This window comes from Bos mutus, chromosome 10 (assembly GCF_027580195.1).
Source record: "Bos mutus isolate GX-2022 chromosome 10, NWIPB_WYAK_1.1, whole genome shotgun sequence".
Classification (NCBI taxonomy): Eukaryota; Metazoa; Chordata; class Mammalia; order Artiodactyla; family Bovidae; genus Bos; species Bos mutus.
In genome coordinates, this window is record NC_091626.1 from 36,475,435 (window position 1) to 36,498,762 (window position 23,328).

The 23,328-nt window shown below is 37.0% G+C and overlaps 1 protein-coding gene across 1 annotated transcript in view; it reads right to left on the reverse strand.

Moving 5' to 3' along the window:
• Positions 1-16,837: 16,837 nt before the first annotated feature.
• LRRC9 (leucine rich repeat containing 9) overlaps positions 16,838-23,328 on the reverse strand; it is a 121,125-nt gene continuing 114,634 nt past the window's right edge. The window contains exons 31-33 of the mRNA XM_070378511.1: positions 22,836-22,980; positions 20,656-20,824; positions 16,838-18,197 (exon numbers count right to left, since the gene is read on the reverse strand). Coding sequence (XP_070234612.1) covers positions 18,158-18,197; positions 20,656-20,824; positions 22,836-22,980 — 354 coding nt within the window. The 3' untranslated portion in view covers positions 16,838-18,157. The remainder of the gene's footprint in view (positions 18,198-20,655; positions 20,825-22,835; positions 22,981-23,328) is intronic.

Sequence of the window (23,328 nt, forward strand, 5' to 3'; positions counted from 1 at the left end):
ATAAATATGAACCTGATTAGAAATTCTTTTCAACAGTGGGTTGAAAAAATGATTGAAATGCTTTATGGAAGATACAGGAAAAATTGTGTGCAAATGTTAAATTCTGGCATTTTTTGCTTCATCTGAGAAAAACCAGATATATGATTCAGTTATCTCTATCTGGGGAGTCAGTATGATTCTTGATGGGAGCCAGGAATGACTGTGTTGACTCTTAGTTCTAATCTCACTTTTCTTTTTGTGCAGAATAAAACTTCTTGGTCCATAGCAATGTAAGAAACAAGGAATTAGAATTCCTTAAATTCCCATATCTTTTTTTTCCATGTGTCTGTTGATGGGTACTTAGGTTGTGGAAGCATATTAGCTATTTATAATAGCTAATTAGAACATATTAGCTATATAAATCGGAGAAGGTGATGGCACCCCACTCCAGTACTGTTGCCTGGAAAATCCCATGGACAGAGGAGCCTGGTAGGCTGCAGTCCATGGGATCGAGAAGAGGCAGACACGACTGAGCAACTTCACTTTCACTTTTCACTTTCATGCATTGGAGAAGGAAATGGCAACCCACTCCACTGTTCTTGCCTGGAGAATCCCAGGGACGGGGGAGCCTGGTGGGCTGCCGTCTATGGGGTTGCACAGAGTCAGACACGACTGAAGTGACTTGGCAACAGCTATATAAATAATGCTGCCTTGAACACTGGGGTGAATATATCCTTTCAAATTAGTATTTTTGTTTTCTTTGGATATATACCCAGTAGTGAAGCTTCTACTTTTAATTCTTTGAGGAAACTCCATACCATTTTCCATAGTGACTACAATTTACAGTCCCAACAACTGTGTACTAGGGTTTCATTTTCTCCATGTCCTCATCTCATTTTTTATATTTAGACTTCCTGATAATAGCCATTTTGACAGGTATGAGGTGATATCTTATTGTGATTTTGATTTACATTTCTCTGATGATTAGTGATATTGAACATTTTTTCATATGTCTTTTGGCTATCCGTATGTCTTCTTTGGAAAAATGTCTACCTAGGTTTTTGGTCATATTTTAATTATGTTAGTTTTTTTTATATTGGAGCTGTTTATATATTTTGGATATTAACCTCTTATGGGTCGTATCATTTGCAAATACTTTCTCTAATTTCACAAATTTTTCATTTTGTTGTTTCCTTTGCTGTGCAAAAACTTTAATTAGGCCCCATTTGTTTATTTTTACCTTTATTTCTTTTGTGTTAGGAAACGGATTCAAAAAATATCACTACAATATACGTCAGAGTGTTCCACCTTTATTCTCTTCTGGGAGTTTTGTTTTCAGGTCTTACATTTATGTCTGTAATCAATTTTGAGTTTGTTTGTTTTTTAATGTGAGGAAATGCCCTAATTTCATTGTTTTACATGTAGCTGTCCAATTGTCCCTGGGCTTCCATCATAGCTTAGTTGGTAAAGAATTTGCCTGCAGTGCAGGAGACCTGGGTTTGATCCCTGTGTTGGAAAGATCCACTGGAGAAGGAAACAGCAACCCACCCAAGTATTCTTGCATGGAGAATCCCACGATAGAGGAGCCTGGTCAGCTACCGTCCATGGGGTTGCAAGAGTCGGACATAACTTAGCAACTAAAGAGAGTCCAGTTGTCCCAGCACCATTTACTGAAAAGACTATCTTTTCTCCACTGTATATTCTTACCTCCTTTGTTGTAAATTAGTTGACCATTGTATGTGGGTTTATTTCTGGGCTCCTTATTCTGTTCCATTGATCTATGTGTCTGTCTTTATGTCAATACCATACTGTTTTGATTACTATAGCTTTGTAGTATAGTCTGATCATCTGAAAATTTGATAAGATATTGTATGTAACTGATTGGGTTTCCAAACTGGTGATGTGTACATCTTTTATAAATAGAATAATAAAACTATGATGTCCTGAAATAGAAGTGATCCAATGTAGTTGGACCAGAGAAGGCAATGGCACCTCACTCCAGTACTCTTGCCTGGAAAATCCCATGGATGGAGAAGCCTGGTAGGTTGCAGTCCATGAGGTTGCTAAGAGTCAGGCATGACTGAGCGACTTTACTTTCACTTTTCACTTTCATGCATTGGAGAAGGAAATGGCAATCCGCTCTAGTGCTCTTTCCTGGAGAATCCCAGGGACAGAGGAGCCTAGTGGGCTGCCGTCTATGGGGCCGCACAAAGTCAGACACGACTGAAGTGACTTAGCAGCAGCCGCAGCAGCAATGTTGCTGGACAGTTTTATTTATATCATTATTTTCTTAGTGTATATCTTCTATTCTCTGCTATAACATTACTCATGTGCTTAATTCTTTAACACATAGGCCATTTAGCTATAGTAAGCTCAATCACCTATCCAAACATATAAGCAAATTTATTGGGTTGGCCAGAAAATTGGCTTTTTTCTGTAAGATGGCTCTAGCAGTGCTTAGTTGTCTAATTTCATTCAAAATAATTTTGTTACATTGTATTGTGATAACTGTCATATCATTGTGCATTTAAAAAGGAACTTATCAAAAATCAGTGAATTTTTGTGTAACTATTTTAATATTGAAGATAGAAGAAAAAAAACTAAATTTTTTGGCATATTATGCTTCATTATTTCACAAAAGGTAAAAACACAATTGAAACCCTAAAAAAGATTTGTGCAGCGTATGGAGAAAGTACTGTGACTGATCAAATGTGTCAAAAATGAACTTTCATGCCAGAGATTTCTCAGTGGATGCTGCTTCATGGTCAGGTAGACCAGCTGAAGTTGATAGTTATCAAGTCAAGATATTAATTGAGAACAGTCAATGTTATACAACTCAGAGATAGCCAACATACTCAAAATAGCCAAAGCAAGCACTGAAAATCATTTGTGCCACCTTGGTTATGTTAATCGCTTTGATGTTTGGGTTCCACATAAGTTAAAATAAAACCTCTTGACCACATTTCCACAGTGCAATTCTCTACTTAAATGTAATGAAAACATTCCATTTTTAAAACACATGTGACAGGTGATGAAAAGTGGATCCTGTACAATAATGTGAAACAAAAAAATTGTTGGGCATGCAAAATGAACCACCAACAACCACACCAAAGGCTGGTCTTCATCCAAAGAAGTTGATATTGTGTATATGGTGGGATTGAAAGGGAGTCCTGATTATGAGCTCCTTCCAGAAAACCAAATGATTAATTCTAAAAAGTACTGCTCCCAATTAGACTAACTGAAAGCAGCACTCAGTGAAAAGCATCCAGAATTAGTCAACAGAAAAGGAATAGTCTTCCATCAGGATAACTCAAGACCACATGTTTCTTTGATGACCAGGCAAAAACTGTTACAACTTGCTGGAGAAGTTCTGATTTCTCTGCTGTGTTGACCAGATACTGCACCTTCAGATTTCCATTTATTTTGGTCTTTACAGAATCCTCTTAATGGAAAAAATTTCAATTCCCTGGAAAACTATAAAAGACACCTGGAACAGTTCTTTGCTCAAAAATATAAAGTTTTGGAAAGATGGAATTATGAAGTTGCCTGAAATATGTCAGAAGATGTGGAATAAAATGGTGAATATGTTGTTCAATAGGTTCTTGGTGAAAATGAAAAGTATGTCTTTTATTTTTACCTAAAAACTAAAGGAAGTTTTTGGCCAACCCAATATATCAGAGGAATAGCATCAATTTTTAAAAACTTTTAAGTTTTTAATATTTTTACATAATTTATACCTTTATTTAAACTAGTGAGTAGATTGATTTTGTTATTTTTTTAAAAGTCATTTTTGTTCTTTCCCCCACAAATATCATGAAAAGACTCATAAACATAATAAAATTATAAAATTCAGTGGGAAATAAAACAGTATGTAACTATCTATAACTGATCTCAAGACAAAATAACTTAAACATTTATGATGTAGCAAGGGAATTCAAGCTTCTTTATAACCAACTGGGCTTCACTGGTGGGTCAGATGGTAAACAATCTGCCTGCAATGCAGAAACCTGGGTTTGATCCCTGGGTCGGGAAGATCCCCTGGAGAAGGGAATGGCAACCCACTCCAGGATTGCTGCCTGGAGAATTCCATGGATACAGGATCCTGGGGGGCTACAGTCCATGTGTTAGCAAAAAGTTGTACACAACTAAGCAACACACACACATACATAAATAACATTACTTTCGATACCAATCATACGCTTTGTTTTCATTTGATTCTTCCCATCTAGGCTCACAATAGTATTCCTTATTGATTTTTGAAAATAATTGAAAATAACTGATCAAAAATATATAGGATTGAATAGTAGAAACAAACACCTCACTTTTTAAAGATGTTTTTGAGTTTCAAAACTTCTAACCACAACTTAAGTTTTTACTTTTGTTTCCTGCATGAAAATAATACTCTTTAAAAAGTAAGCTTGACATTTATTATCTTTAATAGCTTATGATGATGTCTCTTCTAAGTATTGAAGTGACTGAAATATTCATGTGATATGTACATATTTCCACTCTTCTTACAATATATTGGAAAAAAGTCTGGAAATAGCACTGTATTAAAACAGTTCCATGATACTAGGAAGTCTTCACTCCTTCTGAAGTCTGTTGCAGCTGTTGTCTAAATTCTTGATAATGTCAATATTAGTTAAAACTAAGTCTTAAAAAGAATAAGCAGACATTTAAAACTTTAAATAACGAACTATTAAAGGATGACATTATATGGCTGCATTTTCATAGCCAATCGTTTTGAGAGTTAACAATGGCCTAGCTTGTTAACACTGACAGATATTTGGACTTTAGTTTTACTTAGTTTACCTAGGTCTCCCACATTGCCGGCAGATTCTTTACTGTCTGAGCCACCAGGGAAGTTAGAAGTTTTACTTCTACTTCCATAAATATAAAGATACCTTCATTCAACCTTAATATAATAATATAGTATGCTTCGGTTTACTATACTTGAAAAATAATAGCACCTTCACCTACCTTGAAAAATTATTTAAGCATCATAGTTATTGAAGGAACACACACAAAACGCAATCCAGAAGACAAAAGCAAAAATAAACAATCTTGGTCATAAGCAACTTTCAAGGTTATGTCTTCAATTTAGATCACATTCTACACAGGGATCAAGAACATCCCCAAGAAAAAGAAATGCAAAAAAGCAAAATAGCTGTCTGAGGAGGCCTTACAAATGCTGTGAAAAGAAGAGAAGCGAAAAGCAAAGGAGAAAAGGAAAGATATTCCCATTTGAATGCAGAGTTCCAAAGAATAGCAAGGAGAGATAAGAAAGCCTTCCTCAGTGATAAATGCAAAGAAATAGAGGAAAACAATAGAATAGGGAAGACTAGAGATCTCTTCAAGAAAATTAGAGATACCAAGGGAACATTTCATGCAAAGATGAGCTCAATAAAGGACAGAAATGGTATGGACCTAACAGAAGCAGAAAATATTAAGAAAAGTTGTAAAAGACTGGACAAAAAAGATCTTCATGACCCAGATAATCATGACGGTGTGATCACTCACCTAGAGCCAGACATCCTGGAATGTGAAGTCAAGTGGGCCTTAGGAAGTATCACTATGGACAAAGCTAATGGAAGTGATGGAATTCCAGTTGAGCTATTTCAAATCCTGAAAGATGATGCTGTGAAAGTGCTGCACTCAATATGCCAGCAAATTTGGAAAACTCAGCAGTGGCGAACAGGACTGGAAAAGGTCAGTTTTCATTCCAGTCCCAAAGAAAGGCAATGCCAAAGAATGCTCAAACTACCACACAATTACACTCATCTCACACGCTAGTAAAGTAACGCTCAAAATTCTCCAAGCCAGGCTTCAGCAATATGTGAACGTGAACTTCCAGATGTTCAAGTTGGTTTTAGGAAAGGCAGAGGAACCAGAGATCAAATTGCCAACATCTACTGGATCATTGAAAAAGCAAGAGTTCCAGAAAAACATCTATTTCTGCTTTATTGACTATGCCAAAGCCTTTGACTGTGTGGATCACCACAAACTGTGGAAAATTCTGAAAGAGATGGGAATACCAGGCCACCTGACCTGCCTCTTGAGAAACCTGTATGCAAGGTCAGGAAGCAACGGTTAAAACTTGGCATGGAACAACAGACTGGTTCCAAATAGGAAAAGGAGTACATCAAGGCTGTATATTGTCACCCTGCTTATTTAACTTATATGCAGAGTACCTCATGAGAAACACTGGGCTGGATGAAGCACAAGCAGGAATCAAGATTGCCAGGAGAAATATCAATAACTTCAGATATACAGATGACACCACCTTTATGGCAGAAAGTGAAGAAGAACTAAAAAGCCTCTTGATGAAAATGAAAGAGGAGAGTGACAAAGTTGGCTTAAAGCTCAACATTCAAAAACCTAAGATCATGGTATCCGGTCCCTGCCAGAGTCCAGCTCCAGCAGCCAGGGAATCAGCCTGAAGGGGTGAGCGGTGTCGGCAGACGATGATGTAGCCTCTGACTCATAGTAAGGAACTACATGTTTATTTCAAGCTTCCGGTTTTCTTTTATACTTTGACAAAAGCATTAGGTCAGAGGTTTGACAGTTTTAGTTTCCCCCACCCAGATTTACTGTCTCCAGAAATTATTGTTGCCCTACAGAGTTCCTGTTTCAGCGATTCTCTCAGAATTGGCTTTACTATCTATTATCTACTTTCTCTTATGTGTCTTATACTTAACTTGTGATTACATTGTAACTCATGCTACATTCCTCAGTTTATTTCTTATCTTTCTAAATCCTGTTTGCCCCTAGCATCTTAAGATCACTATCTTATAAAAAGCCTTCTCAGTTCAGTTCAGTTCAGTCGCACAGTCGTGTCCGACTCTTTGTGACCCCATGAATCGCAGCACGCCAGGCCTCCCTGTCCATAACCATCTCCTGGAATTCACTCAAATTCACGTCCATCGAGTCGGTGATGCCATCCAGCCATCTCATCCTCGGTCGTCCCCTTCTCCTCTTGCCCCCAATCCCTCCCAGCATCAGAGTCTTTTCCAATGAGTCATCTCCTCACATGAGGTGGCCAAAGTATTGGAGTTTCAGCTTTAGCATCAGTCCTTCCAAAGAACACCAGGGCTGATCTTCAGAATGGACTGGTTGTGTCTCCTTGCAGTCCAAGGGACTCTCAAGAGTCTTCTCCAACACCACAGTTCAAAAGCATCAATTCTTTGGTGCTCAGCTTTCTTCACAGTCCAACTCTCACATCCATACATGACCACTGGAAAAACCATAGCCTTGACTAGACGGACCTTTGTTGGCAAAGTAATATCTCTGCTTTTGAATATGCTATCTAGGTTGGTCATAACTTTCCTTCCAAGGAGTAAGCGTCTTTTAATTTCATGGCTGCAGTCACCATCTGCAATGATTTTGGAGCCCCCCAAAATAAAGTCTGACACTGTTTCCACTATTTCCCCATATATTTCCCATGAAGTGATGGGACCGGATGCCATGATCTTCATTTTCTGAATGTTGAGCTTTAAGCCAATTTTTTTCACTCTACTCTTTCACTTTCATCAAACTACTGCACAATTGCACTCATCTCACACGCTAGTAAAGTAATGCTCAAAATTCTCCAAGCCAGACTTCAGCAATACGTGAACTGTGAACTTCCAGTTGTTCAAGCTGGTTCTAGAAAAGGTGGAGGAACAAGAGACCAAATTGCCAACATCTGCTGGATCATAGAAAAAGCAAGAGAGTTCCAGAAAAACATCTATTTCTGCTTTATTAACTATGCCAAAGCCTTTGACTATGTGGATCACCACAAACTATGGAAAATTCTGAAAGAGATGGGAATACCAGACCACTTGACCTGCCTCTTGAGAAACCTATATGCAGGTCAAGAAGCAACAGTTAGAACTGGACATGGAACAACAGACTGGTTCCAAATAGGAAAAGGAGTACGTCAAGGATGTATATTGTCACCCTGCTTATTTAACTTATATGCAGAGTACATCATGAGAAATCCTGGTCTGGAAGAAGCTGGAATCAAGATTGCAGGAAGAAATATCAAAAACCTCAGATATGCAGATGACACCACCCTTATGGCAGAAAGTAAAGAGGAACTAAAAAGCCTCTTGATGAAAGTGAAAGAGGAGAGTGAAAAAAAGGCTTCTAGCTATTCTTAATTATTCCTAAACTCTAAACTCAGCAAACTTCTTTTGCCATAAATATTTCCCTCACAAACAGGTCTCAGAAAATAATCCTTCACATGGCCTCAAGCTGTGGCCTACGTGCTCATCCTGGGACATTCTTTGTAAAGATCCTTGAACAAATGTCAATGGTTATTTTATAGATTATTTTCTGGGCACAACTGCAGAAGGCCTTGTGCTTTATCACGCTTCTCTCAAGCACCTTATCATTCTTTCCAGCCAACTCAACTGAAGAAAGGAAAGAACAAGTCAGAATCACAAGGCCTAACTCCATCATCCTGGGACCCTGCCTGTGAGATGAGGAGAGGTGGTTGGGGCCGTGCCTCCATTTTGTCAGTAATGCCTAACGTGGCTCCCGACCGGTCCCATCACTTCACGGCAAATAGATGGGGAAACAGTGGAAACAGTGTCAGACTTTATTTTTGGGGGCTCCAAAATCACTACAGATGGTGACTGCAGCCATGAAATTAAAAGGCACTTACTCCTTGGAAGGAAAGTTATGACCAACTTAGACAGCATATTCAAAAGCAGAGACATTACTTTGTCAACAAAGATCCGTCTATTCAAGGCAATGGTTTTTCCAGTGGTCATGTATGGATGTGAGAGTTGGACTATAAAGAAAGCTGAGTGCAGAAGAATTGAAGCCTTTGAAGTGTGGTGTTGGAGAAGACTCTTTCTTGAGAGTTCCTTGGACTGCAAGGAAATCCAACCAGTCCAGCCTAAAGGAAATCAGTCCTGGGTGTTCATTGGAAGGACTGATGTTGAAGCTGAAACTCCAATATTTTGGCCACCTGATGCGAAGAGCTGACTCATTTGAAAAGACCCTGATGTTGGGAAAGATTGAAGGCAGGAGGAGAAGGGGACGACAGAAGATGAGATGGTTAGATGGCATCACCGACTCAATGAACATGAGTTTGGGTAAACTCTGGGAGCTGATGATGACAGGGAGGCCTGGCATGCTGTGCTTCCCGGGGTGACAAAGAGTCAGACACGACTGAGCAACTGAACTGAACTATACAGTTCTCTTGGCTATATTTCTCTAAAATTGTAAATCATGCATAAGTATCACCTCAGGCACTATAAATGTTTGAAAATAAAAATTTTCATTTACTCTGATCACTAAAACAGGAAAGTATGTCAATACATTTAATAATAGTTTTCTCAAAATGCAGAAAACAAATCTGATTGACTTCCAGCTAACTAAAAAAATATATTCCAAAGTATCCTATCCTACGAGTTGTATATGTTATCTAGATTAGCTTTCTTTTTCAAGTTTTTGTAATTGTACACTTGCACCTTTGCCACTAACTTTAAGTTAGGCCTTTTGTTTTTGGAGGATAGGAAGTTTGACATAGATAGTGTCCTGAATGCTACAGACCACAGTATTAAATTGCTACAATTATATGAGACCTATATGTTGTAGTTTTACTTGCATGTATCTATGTATGTTTATCTGGTGTTGGGGCCATCGCAAAATATGCTTCAATGGCATATTGACTATTTTGAATTAAAGTTACTTAAAAAAATGAGCAATGCAAGAGGGACACATTGACCTCTCCTCTTTCTCTGAAGGTAGGAAATAAATTTCCCATGTTAAATGTGCCGTCCTTGTACCCGGAGGTAGAAAGACAGGGAATTCAGGGCCCAGAGCTTGTATAAATAAACCTTGTCACTTCTTTACTAACTTACTACCCAAGTCTAAACTTTGCTTAAATTCCTTACTAATTAAGAACCTAAGCCTGAGTTTGTCCTGTCAAATCCTCAGAAATTTTCTTCATGTAAAAGACATACAAAAACTCCCTGCTTTGGGTTACTAAGAGCATCATTTTATGATCTGTGTGCATGAAATTAAGTTGCTTTTTCTACTGTTATCTCTCATGTGTAAATTTTATTATTAGTTCAGCCATAAGAACTCAGGAGGCGTAGAAGGGGAAATTTTGCCCTTGTCTCCAAAGACAGTTGTATGTATACATTAAATTCACAGATGTACACTACATTGTTGCTTAAAACTCCAATGTTGGCAATTTAAAGACTATTTTATTACTAATAATGGCTTAATACCTAAAACTGAACAGAGTTGGTCACAAGGTAAATTAACCAGGGAAATATGCCAATTTTGACTTCATTTCCATCCTATTGAATGATTGCATTCATTCTCTTTAGATTTCAAGCTCTTCATTCTACTGTTCCTCAACACTCTTTATAGAATTCCAGCTTGCTTTCCACCTATCTTTTAACAATTTAACGTAGATGGCTGGATCAAGTCCATTGTTCCAATTGTATGTAGCTTTAAAAGCTCTGCAGTATTTTACTCTTTCCATTGTATCTGGCTTCCCTGAGTGCTCTGCTCACTGCATTTTACTCCTATTCTCTCTGTTTTCTAAACCCATTTATGCCTATTCTTTCTGAAGACATTTGTTCATCTGGGCACTCAAATTGACTTCTCCCCATTTTATTTTCTTAACTAAAAACGCACCATTAAGGTTGATTGAAATCATTTAAGGAACTTCATAAAAAAGTGAAAGGCCATAGGAAAGTAGGCTACCAATGTTTGTAAATACGTTTTCAGCCACACTGATAGGATGAAATAATAAATAATTAGAAACTTTAAAACGTTATTGATATATTTTTTTACAGATTAGTTTTTTTTTGGTTATTCTTTGAGAAACATATTTGTAAAACATTTGAGGGCAGGGACAGAAGAGGGGGTATTATGTTATAATTAAAGATAAGACAAATAGTAGAGCCAAACTACTAAAATTATTTAAAACATTTTAATGTTTTACAGTAAGCTAGATGTAAAACATACAGGTCCATGATTAAAATCCATAGTTTTAAACCACATGATCTTAATTTTTTTCTATTTAAAAGACAGATATTGTTATTTAAAAATAAATGTAACCAGAATGGTTTACAAAACTATAAACTATAAATGATTCATTTAAGATCATCACTGACCTTTTTTCCTATTTGCAACGTTCAAAAATGGAACTCTGTTGGTAAGACATACTTTAAACATTTGGAAATTCATTAGAATCATAAAATTAAAAAATGGAATAAAATGTACAATATTATTTGTGAAAAATACTTCACATCCATTTTCATTTTGTTTGATCAAAATGAAATTAATTTTTAAAAGTTATCAAAATGTCATTGCAATGGATCTTTGTTCAGAGCACTTTAGAAACAAATACTCTTATTTTCAGTGATACAATATAAGGAAAATTATTCTAATTTAAAATTAGCATTTCAGAATCACCAGTATTTTATATGGAAATGATGCTGATGATTTGCTTTTGTTTGTTTGTTTTTGAATTTGCTTTTTTATTTACCTAAAAGAGCATATAGTTAAGGTAATTCCTAATAGATTACATGTGAATAATAAATAATTTGACTTCAGGTAATTAATACTTTCAAAGCGACTTTTAATTTCCTTTGAATGTATTATTCTATTTTTAGGTTACAGAATTTTATGTTTTTGCTATAAAATCATTTATTTTACTTTAATTATAAGGAAAAATCATCACTAAAACAAAATTTTGAGTTAAAAAATGCACAAATTGGGCCAGAGAAATATCTCTTCTGTAGTTTACAAAATAATTTTATCCACAAATCAAAGAAAAAGAGGAATAGTATAATATTTGTAATTCATATTTTTATAAGATTAAAAACTTCAGAAATAAAATAGTAATAAAATAACTATGTACTTTTGCTGCCCTAGTTCCAAAAGGCAACTGAAAACTAAAACTGCAATTTGGTATAGTTTTTTTCTTTAAAATACTTCAATAATGTGGGTGTGTCTAGAGGGTATTATGCTAAGTGAAATAAGTCAGGTAGAGACAGAAAAATACCATATAATCTCATTTATGTGTAGAATCTAAAAAAACAAAATGAAAACAGATTCATAGATACAAATAATGGGTAGTTGCTAGAGGGGGAAGCAGATAGGAGAAGAGGGTGAAAAAGGTGAAGTAGATTTAAAGGTACAAGCTTCTAGCTGTAAAATAAATAAGCCAAGTGATGTAATATACAGCATAAGGAATATGGTCAATAATATTGTTAATAACTTTGTATGGGGACAAATGGTCACAAATCTTATAGTGGCAAACATTTCATAGTGTATGTAAATGTCAAATTGCTATGTAGTACACCCAAAACTAAACATAATATTGTACATCACCTATATATCAAATTTTTTAAAAAGAAACAAACTTTCAATAATAGAGAAAAGTATAGCGAGATGATGGCTTCTCTCATAGCTCAGTTGGTAAAGAATCCACCTGCAATGCAGGAGACCCCAGTTCGATTCCTGGGTCAGAAAGATTCACCAGAGAAGGGATAGGCTACCTGAGAGGGTAACAGGCAGAAACCCTGGGTCGGAAAGATCCTTGGAGAAGGGGTAGGCTACCTGAGAGGGTGACAGGCAGGAAGGCCAGGGGTCTCCAAATGGAGGAAATCAGCTGCAAGTGTCAGACTTTATCTCTCCCTTAAGCCACAGGCGGAGAAGGCAATGGCACCCCTCTCCAGTACTCCTGCCTGGAAAATCCCATGGATGGAGGAGCCTGGTAGGCTGCAGTCCATGGTGTCGCTGAGGGTCGGACAAGACTGAGCGACTTCACTTTCACTTTTCAATTTCATGCATTGGAGAAGGAAATGGCAACCCACCCCAGTGTTCTTGCCTGGAGAATCCCAGGGACAGGGGAGCCTGGTGGGCTGCCATCTATGGGGTCGCACAGAGTCGGACACGACTGAAGTGACTTAGCAGCAGCAGTAAGCCACAGGAGGAAATAAACTACAAAGCATCAGATTATTTTCCCTTCTCTATACAAAATTAAAAGGAGGTTTTTCTTAAAATTCTGTGTTGCCATGACGACACCTGAACTTAACTTTTCTCAAACCTTGAGCTAACCAATGCGTTTTTCTTATGGAAATGTTTTTCTTAAGCTATGTTAATGAAACTATGTATTTGCTTTAGAATTTGCCTTTCTTCAAAATGGTTCCACCTGACTAACTTTTTTTCTTTTCTCAAACCTTGGGCTGATAATAGTTCAGCAAACCAGTATTCATATCAATTGTTTTATGGCTGGGGGATGACACACCTCTTGCCATCCTATCTCAAAAATGCATATTGTGGGAGAGGGGCCTAGTGAAACTCCCTCAGCCTTGAGCTGTCCCTCTTATCTGATTAATAGCTTTCTAACAGCCATGAAATTAAAAGATGCACACTCCTTGGAAGGAAAGTTATGACCAAACTAGATAGCATATTAAAAAGCAGAGATATTACTTTGCCAACAAAGGTCCGTCTAGTCAAGTTTTTCCAGTAGTCATGTATGGATGTGAAAGTTGGACTATAAAGAAAGCTGAGTGCTGAAGAATTGATGCTTTTGAACTGTGGTGTTGGAGAAGACTCTTGAGAGTCCCTTGGACTGCAAGGAGATCCAACCAGTCCATCCTAAAGGAGATCATTTCTGAGTGTTCATTGAAAGGACTGATGTTGAAGCTGAAACTCCAATACTTTGGCCACCTGATGGGAAGAGCTGACTCATTGGAAAAGACCCTGATGCTGGGAGAGATTGAGGGCAGGAGGAGAAGGGGACGACAGAGGATGAGATGGTTGGATGGCATCACTGACTCAATGGACATGAGTTTGGGTGAACTCCAGGAGTTGGTGATGGACAGGGAGGCCTGGCATGCTGTGGTCCATGGGGTCGCAAAGAGTTGGAAACGACTGAGTGACTGAACTGAACTGAACTGAACAGACATAAAACATCTTGCTAAAGACTAGCAGGGGGGCACCCTTTCTGCCCCCTTCTGATGTCTGTCAGAAATTTTGTCTATCTCTTTTATACTTTATTAAAACTTTATTAAAAGACGCTTGCTCCTTGGAAGAAAATTTATGACCAACCTAGATAGCATATTGAAAAGCAGAGACATTACTTTGCCAACAAAGGTCCGTCTAGTCAAGTTTTTCCAGTGGTCATGTATGGATGTGAAAGTTGGACTATAAAGAAAGCTGAGTGCTGAAGAATTGATGCTTTTGAACTGTGGTGTTGGAGAAGACTCTTGAGAGTCCCTTGGACTGCAAGGAGATCCAACCAGTCCATTCTAAAGGAGATCAGCCCTGGGATTTCTTTGGAAGGAATGATGCTGAAGCTGAAACTCCAGTACTTTGGCCACCTCATGAGAAGAGTTGACTCATTGGAAAAGACTCTGATGCTGGGAGGGATTGGGGGCAGGAGCAGAAGGGGACGACAGAGGATGAGATGGCTGGATGGCATCACCGACTTGATGGATGTGAGTGTGAGTGAACTCTGGGAGTTGGTGATGGACAGGGAGGCCTGGCGTGCTGCGATTCGTCAGGTCACAGAGTCGGACACAACTGAGCGACTGAACTGAACTGAACTGAAAATTTTATTACACAAAAGCTGTGAATGGTCAAGCCTCGTCACTGGCCCTGGATTGAATTCCTCTCCTTTGGAGGCCAAGAATCCTGGCATCTTTCATGGCTCAGCAACAACCTTTCATACCCACTCCAGTATTCTTGGGCTTCCCTTGTGGGTCAGCTGGTAAAGAATCTTGCCTGCAATGTGGAAGACCTGAGTTCGATCCCTGGGTCATAGTTAAAAGGAGATCATCCCAAATTCTAAGTTTTATAGCAGAGTAATTTTAAAAAGTCAGCCAGTTTCTACACCAAAACAAAACAATATTAAATTCACTGACTAACAGAACTCAGACACAAGTGCTTGCTTCTACTCTTATAAAATTATAATTTACTTCTTTTTATGTAACATTTAATTGGAGCTAAGAGCCTACAGCATGACTAAACAGTAAGATCTAATGTTTTAAAACATTAAACACTTCTCATAGTGTATGATAGCTTATGAGTAAATAGTGAAATGACATGTTACTTAAATATAAGGACTATTTTAAAACTAGTCATGAGTGCCTGCAAACACACACACACACACACACACACACACAGCCACACTAAATATTCTATGCAAGGGTATGTTCACAACCATAGTTAATTTTGTGTAAGTAGTAGAAAAATAAAGTAAATAATAAAAGTTATAATTAACATTTACAGTCAATCTTCGTAAAAGTCAGAAGACTACTTCATAGAAATCAGATCACTTCGACATCTACATACTGTTCAGCAATGCAGTTTCCTTGCCTATAGTTAAAGGGCCCTAATTTTTAGCTTTCCAGATTGTTTGTAGAATTGTCCTTTAATTTAAAACAAATAATTTTATTATGCATTTGACTGCACTCAAACTTATCAAGACATTTGCTAGGGGGTAAAGAACTAATTTTAGTGTAGAAATTAAATATTTTCCCTAAGCTAAATACACTGAAAGAAAATGAATAGTTTGCAGTTTCTACACACATTAGGGAGCAACAACAGCTGATTCAACAGCACATTAGGAATGATTACATACCAGTTCATTTGCAGTAATTGAAAAAGCAATGAATTTAGAGTTGAAAGAATATAGAATTTGGTGTGATATCTTTTCCTGTTAAGGCCTTTTTTTTTTTTTTTTTTAATCTATGAATGGAGACAGTGCACGTTGTATCTACTTCATAAGTTATTAGGATTGTTGTTGTTTGTCATTTAGTCACTAAACTGTTTTGCAACCCCATGGATTATATAGTCCACCAGGTTCCTTTGTCCATGGGATTTCCCAGGCAAAAATACTGGAGTGAGTTGACATTTCCTTCTCCAGGGGATCTTCCCAACCCAGGGATCAAACCCGAGTCTCCTGCACTGGCAGACAGATTCTTTACCACTGAGCCACTAGGGAAGCCAAAAACATAGACCAGTGGTTTATAAAAATAAGCACTACTTGCTTGTTTTGTTATAATTGGTGGTGAAGTGTATTATGAATAATGTAAAATTTCACAGTTGATTTACTTAAAAAAATCACTTAGAGCAGATCTAAAGCAGATCTGTAAAAACATCTCTCATATTCAATCATATTTTCATTTGTTTTGTTGAATAGGAAGGGGATGAAGTTATATTGCTTTAAGAACTTCACATACCAACAGCTTAACCTGTCTGGGCATTCCTAGGGGAGTATGTTGTATCATCATCTGCTTTCATGGTAGAAAAATCTTCAGAACTACTATGCCAATTGTCTTAGTAATCATCCCCTCATTGCTTTCATATGGAATTATTTATTATATTTAATATTAAAATGTTCTTAAGGTTGAGTCAGTGTCTTGTTTCTGTACAGCACCCAGAAATGACTAAATATGTTTGTTATTATTCTCAGTGTTTGTTACTATTAAGTATTACAAATTTACTTTCAGGAAGAAATTCAGATTAAAATGTTATAATAAAAATATCTCAATTGAACAGTGTGTTCATAAAAAGTCAAATGGTAGATCTCAAATATATTAGAAATGCATAGAAAAAATGGCCAAGGAAAAAAAATTTCAAACATTAAGTGGATGCTGAATAAGATATGTTTTTCCTGCTTTATACTTTTCTACTCTTATAAATTTTTCTCCAGTGGAAACCTGTTTTTCCCATCCAGTTTATTATTTACAAAGACACTTTTTACTATAAAAGTAGAATATACTGAGCATTTCACTTACACATAATCATGAGAGGAAGAAAAAGCAAATGATGTCAAGTTAGTAGCAAATAATAATGAGCAGATGCTTATCACAACACTAGTGAAAGCAGTTTTCAAAACTAAAGGGTGACAAAGACATCTTCTGGACATCTTAAGAACTGCATAGTTCCTTTTTAAACAAAGGATCTTATTTGTACCTTAGAGTAATAGTTTAAACACCACGCATTAAGAAGGGTAAAATCAATCTGTATTAGGTTTGAAATTTTAAATATTACATGATTAAGTTACAAACATACAGTATTTAAAGAAGACTCAAAATTATTGCATGCACATTGGAATTTCCAAAATATCCTTACAACTATTTCCAGATAGATTATAAAATACAAGTATTTTAGTAAAAATAATTTATTTTCATGGAAGGAACACATTAAATAATCTGAAAATTATATGCAATGTTGAACTGCTTCCTGAAAAATTTAAACAGAATACTTCATGAATCATGGAACCTTTTGATATAAAAATATGATTGGCAATTTAATCATTAAAAATAATAAATGTGTTTAATACATTCAAAACCACATTTGATTGATTTGAGATTTGTCCTAGTAGTATGCAATATAATTATTTTAGAAAAATTATTTCCAATGAAATATGAGTCCATATTTTAAATGTGTCCACTCATTTTGAACATCTGTTTACTTAGCCTACAACTTATTTGTAAAATTATATCACTATGGGCACATTGAACGAATTTTGTATATGAAATAGGATTCTTTTATTCTTGTAGCATGAGTTGCACTCATAGTTAGCCACCTTTAGGAAGTATTGATGCCTATGATTTACATCTCTAAGTAATTCTTAGGACAAACCCTGTTTAATGCTATTTTTTTAAAAAAAGTATAGTCCTAAAAAAACTAATCTGTAGTTCAACTAACAAAACTCAACCTGATTTAAGAATAGTTGTGTTTGGTAAGAAATGTATGCTTTAGTTTTAGATAAGCCTAAATGGATAGATATTCTACAAATGAAAACATACTTATTTCCTAAAATTACCTTTGCTTAGTGTCTTTATATATCAAGTCAAAATGAGATTTTACAACTAAATGCTTCCAATAACATGACTAAATATTTGACTCTTTGGACTTGATTTTCTGTCACTTGTATCTTTTCAAATTGTTGTATATTTCATGATTTTTCTAACACAGAAAATCAAATGAATAAGGTAACTGTAAAGAAGGTTTAAGAGAGGTGATATTAAATAAAATTCACCAAGGATGATAGAGATTATCTTCATATGGAACTGAAGTGCTTCAGTAACATAAGTACCATGATTATCTTATATATATTTTTTATCACCAACACTGTCTGCTAGTTTTTGCACAACTTCTAAGCGGAAATTGGTTTCTTGGTGTATATTCAGTTCTCTTTAGGCAGTTACATTCGATTTGATCTTGTAAAGTGGCTGCCAGGAATTCTGTCAGAAACAAAATATTTATGAGTTAAACAGTGGTGACAATTTCTTAATGGATCAGCTAACTTAAGGTAATTCTGAAGTAAATAATTTTTGTATTTTATATGTGTACAATTTCAAAAAGACACCACAAGAGAGAAAAATATCATGAGGATAACTCATTGATATAAAAATATGATATTAACATAAAGTGAAGTGCAAGTCGCTCAGTCATGTCCAACTCTTTGCAACCCCATGGGACTGTAGCCTGCCAGGCTCCTCTGTACATGGAATTCTTCAGGCCAGAATACTGGAGTGAATTGCCATTGCCTTCTCCAGGGAATCTTCCTAACCAGGAATTGAACTGGGGACTCCTGCATTGCAGATTATCAGCTGAGCTACCAGGGAAGCCCGTGATATCAACATAGTATACTCAGTAAATATATACTTAGTGAGACATGCCTGATTATAGCAGGAAAGTCAGTACAGCAAGAGCCAGGCTTAATAGGTGTTCCAGAGATTGGCTACAAAGAAGCTGCTAAGTCACTTCAGTCGTGTCCAACTCTGTGCAACCCCATAGAAGGCAGCCCACCAGGCTCCCCCGTCCCTGGGATTCTCCAGGCAAGAACACTGGAGTGGGTTGCCATTTCCTTCTCCAATGCGTGAAAGTGAAGTTGCTCAGTTGTGTCTGACCCTCAGCGACCCCATGGACTGCAGCCCACCAGTCTCCTCTGTCCATGGGATTTTCCAAGCAAGAGTACTGGAGTGGGGTGCCATTGCCTTCTCCGACAAAGAAGCTAGAGGGCAAATATTAACTGGAAATCTGGGTGGATAGGCTTTGGCAGCAGAGTGAAATCTTAATAAGAATATCAGGTTCCTTGGCCTTCAGCTGGTCTCTAAGGACTAGGATCCAAACTGGAGGAAGGGCAAGTGGGAATTATAAGAAGTCTGAAGAATTTACATAATTCTCAGCCTTTGTGATTTCAGAGTTGAATTTATCTGTTGTTTAAAATATAAGTGAACTGCTTTGCATATTCAGGAAGGAGAAATGACTTGGAAGACAATACAATTAAAAGTGGTTCCCATAGTTGTTTCAATATTCCCTCACATAAGTACAAGGTGAGCACTATTCTACCTTGAAAGCCATTTCTGTTTGAATTATGATGTATATGCTGGACTTTGAGAAAGATTTGGTGAATGTGAGAGAATAAGCCTTATGCTGACAGTCTTCCCCCAGCTCACAGAGTAAATACATAATAGTATATAACAATATTTCCTATTTCTATACGTGATTAGCAAATTTGGGAGGTTTTATGATGAGAAGCAGACACTTTACTGTCTGAGCCACCAGGGAAGTCTATTTCTGCTTTATTGACTATGCCAAAGCCTTTGACTGTGTGGATCACAATAAACTGTGGAAAGCTCTGAAAGAGATGGGAATACCAGACCACCTGACCTGCCTCTTGAGAAACCTATATGCAGGTCAGGAAGCAACAGTTAGAACTGAACATGGAACAACAGACTGCTTCCAAATAGGAAAAGGAGTATGTCAAGGCTGTATACTGTCACCCTGCTTATTTAACTTATATGCAGAGTACATCATGAGAAACACTGGGCTGGAAGAAGCACAAGCTGGAATCAAGATTGCTGGGAGAAATATCAATAACCTCAGATCTGCAGATGACACCACCCTTATGGCAGAAAGTGAAGACGAACTAAAAATCCTCTTGATGAAAGTGAAAGAGGAGAGTGAAAAAGTTGGCTTAAAACTCAACATTCAGAAAACGAAGATCACGGCATCTGGTCCCATCACTTCATGGCAGATAGATGAGGAAACAGTGTCAGACTTTATTTTTTTGGGTTCCAAAATCACTGCAGATGGTGACTGCAGCCATGAAATTAAAAGACGCTTACTCCTTGGAAGGAAAGTTATGACCAACCTAGATAGCATATTGAAAAGCAGAGACATTACTTTGCCAACAAAGGTCCATCTAGTCAAGGCTATGGTTTTTCCTGTGGTCATGTATGGATGTGAGAGTTGGACTGTGAAGAAAGATGAGTGCCGAAGAATTGAAGCCTTTGAACTGTGGTGTTGGAGAAGACTCTTGAGAGTCCCTTGGACTGCAAGGAGATCCACCCAGTCCATTCTGAAGGAGATCAGCCCTGGGATTTCTTTGGAAGGACTGATGCTAAAGCTGAAACTCCAGTACTTTGGCCACCTCATGCGAAGAGTTGACTCATTGGAAAAGACTCTGATGCTGGTAGGGATTGGGGGCAGGAGGAGAAGGGGATGACAGAGGATGAGATGGCTGGATGGCATCACCGACTCGATGGACATGAGTTTGAGTAAACTCCAGGAGTTGGTGATGGACAGGGAGGCCTGGCGTGCTGTGATTCATGGGGTCGCAAATAGTCGGACACGACTGAGTGACTGAACTGAACTGATGATAAGAAGTGATATTAAAACACAGAATAGCTTTACCTTCCCTCATCCTGGTTGCTCTGGTACATCTGTGCACTTGGAGATGCCATATTCTGGTGCGATAAAAGAGATGGAGAGAGATTTATCCCCCTGAGTTGCCGAAAAGCTATTTCTGCATGGATGCTCCGAGGATTATTTGTTAGAATCCCTGCGTTCTTGGATTTTTTGTCTGAAATTAGAATTATGAAACAATGAAAGGCATTAATAAAATAAGCTATGGTTGTCCTTCAATTGACTGTATGCTATACACATTTCACAGCATGAATTAAAAATTTTAAATAAAAGTTAAAATTGGAATATATTTCTAGCACTTAAATGCTGTTTAAATTTTTCTGAGTTAGTGAATCAATTTGATATTTTCTTGGTAATTTTAAAAAATATAAATATCCAGAGCTGTGTGCTGTAAAGAAATACATAGATAAAGTGACCATACTTCTCAAGCAAAAATTGGGGTACTATACTCAGAAAATAGGAAAAAAATAGGACTTTTCCAGAAAATCTTAAAAAGTAGTCGCACAATGAATCTTAAAGATATCTCAGGAAAAAATTATGGAAATGAATCCAGGGTTGAACTAATCCCCAACCCTCACCCCCACCCCCCAAAAAAGATACTGAAGACATTCCTGAAGATGATAGTGATGAAACTGTACTCTTAAGGAGGCTAATAACAATTTGGTATACCAGTTTTACTGATAGTTATGTCTTCTGGACAAAAGCATTAAAATTCTCACTATGATTAAATCTTAAAGCTATAAGGAAGCAGAAGTATAAAGAATAAGTTTAAAAATAACATCTTAGACTAAATTATATTGGATTTTTAAAAATTGAGTTTCTTTTTAGAATAATTGCATAGAAAGATCTACTATTCTTAGTAGGGTTTTAGATCATTTTATCATTATTGTGATACTCAGTTTTAGAATTTTATTGTCTAACAGTAGTCTGAGGCAAAGTGAGATGTTAAAAAGAATGGAAGAGGTGAGCCCTCAGGGAAAGAGTTGTTCAGTCACTAAGTCATGTCCGACTCTGCATCCCCATGGACTGTAGCACACCAGGTGCCCCTCTGCCTCCTTATCTCCGGGAGTTTCCCCAAGTTCATGTCCATTGAGTTGGTGATGCTATTTAACCATCTCATCCTCTGCTGCCCTCTTCTCCTTTTGCCTACAGTCTTTCCCAGCATCAGGGTCTTTTCCAATGAGTCAGCTCTTCGCAATCATATGGACAAAGTATTGGAGCTTCAGCTTCACCATCAGTCCTTCCAATGAGTATCCAGGGTTGATTTCCTTTAGCAATGACTGATTTGATCTCCTTGCAGTCCAAGATACTCTCAAGAGTCTTCTCCAACACCATAGTTCAAAAGCATCAATTCTTCGGTGCTCAGCCTCCTTTATAGTCCAACTCTCACGTCCATATATGACTACTGTAAAGACCATAGCTTTGACTATACAGACCTTCATTGGCAAAGTGATATCTCTGCTTTTTAATACACTATCTAATTTTGTCATAGCTTTCCTTCCAAGAAGCAAGGTCTTCTAGCTACCCCCAATTTCATAAAAATGATAGCCAGACAACATCTGGAATTAGGGAAAAGGCTTCATCTAAGCCTGAATGCAAATGTAATAATAGAATGAACCATTTCCATGCCTTGACATTTTAATATACTTTCTTCCTTTACAGAGCTACCTCTTGAAACACTTCCCTACTAATAGCTTCATGAATATACAAAATAATATTGTGGTTTCAAGGATGAAGTTTGATCTTCACTTTGTAAGACACGTTTTGAGCGCCAAGAGTCTGTTGTTATGAATATTTTTAAACCTCTACTTTTAGCAGAATGCACTACAGGTTTTAGTAGTCATTTGCTATGAAATACACAAAATGGAATAAAAGCTTTGAAAGGAAATACCAAGAAAAATCCAGTAAGTATCACAAAGTTCTAAGTGCAAGCAAATCTTTAACTACAACATATTAGTAGTTGAGTAGAACCAAAAAATACAATAGATTCTTTGAAATCAGAATGATCACATGAAACTTGAACACAAATTCACTTTTAGGAAGTGTAAATTTGTAAATTTAAAATAGGCAATTTTAAGTAGTATTAGAAATCAAAGTGAGATTTTTGTATCAAATGGAGTGTTTTTTTTGTTTTGTTTTTTACATTCATTCAGAAACTCTCAAAATACCTTCAACTTCAGGAGTTAAAGTGAAGTCAGATCCCAAGTAATGGCTAAATCCACCAGGCAGAAATACATTTGTTATCTTTATGGGAGGAGCTTTCATTTGGCTAAACGATGTACCATCCACAGGAGAGCTGGTAACAGGAATAAACTACATGATAAAAACAAAAGTTAAGAACACCTTGCCTCTAAAACTCAGATCAATAGGCTTAGCCTTACCACAAGCCCCATTTGAAATTCAACTTAAAATTTTTAGGTCAGAAATTAAATGGTTGCCTTAACTCAGAGTTGGTAGAGAGGCAAAAACAGTGAAATAGACAGCCTTTGGGGTCCTTAACCCCCCATCAGAACCTTATTTTTTTCAGACTGCATTGTACGCATCACAACAGTTTAGTGTGATGGCACCTCCCCATTCCAAAGGGTCCTAACATGGTAATATAAAATTAGGAAAATGAGAAATAAGCCTTTCCTCTTTTGTAATATCTTTTTTTCTGAACAG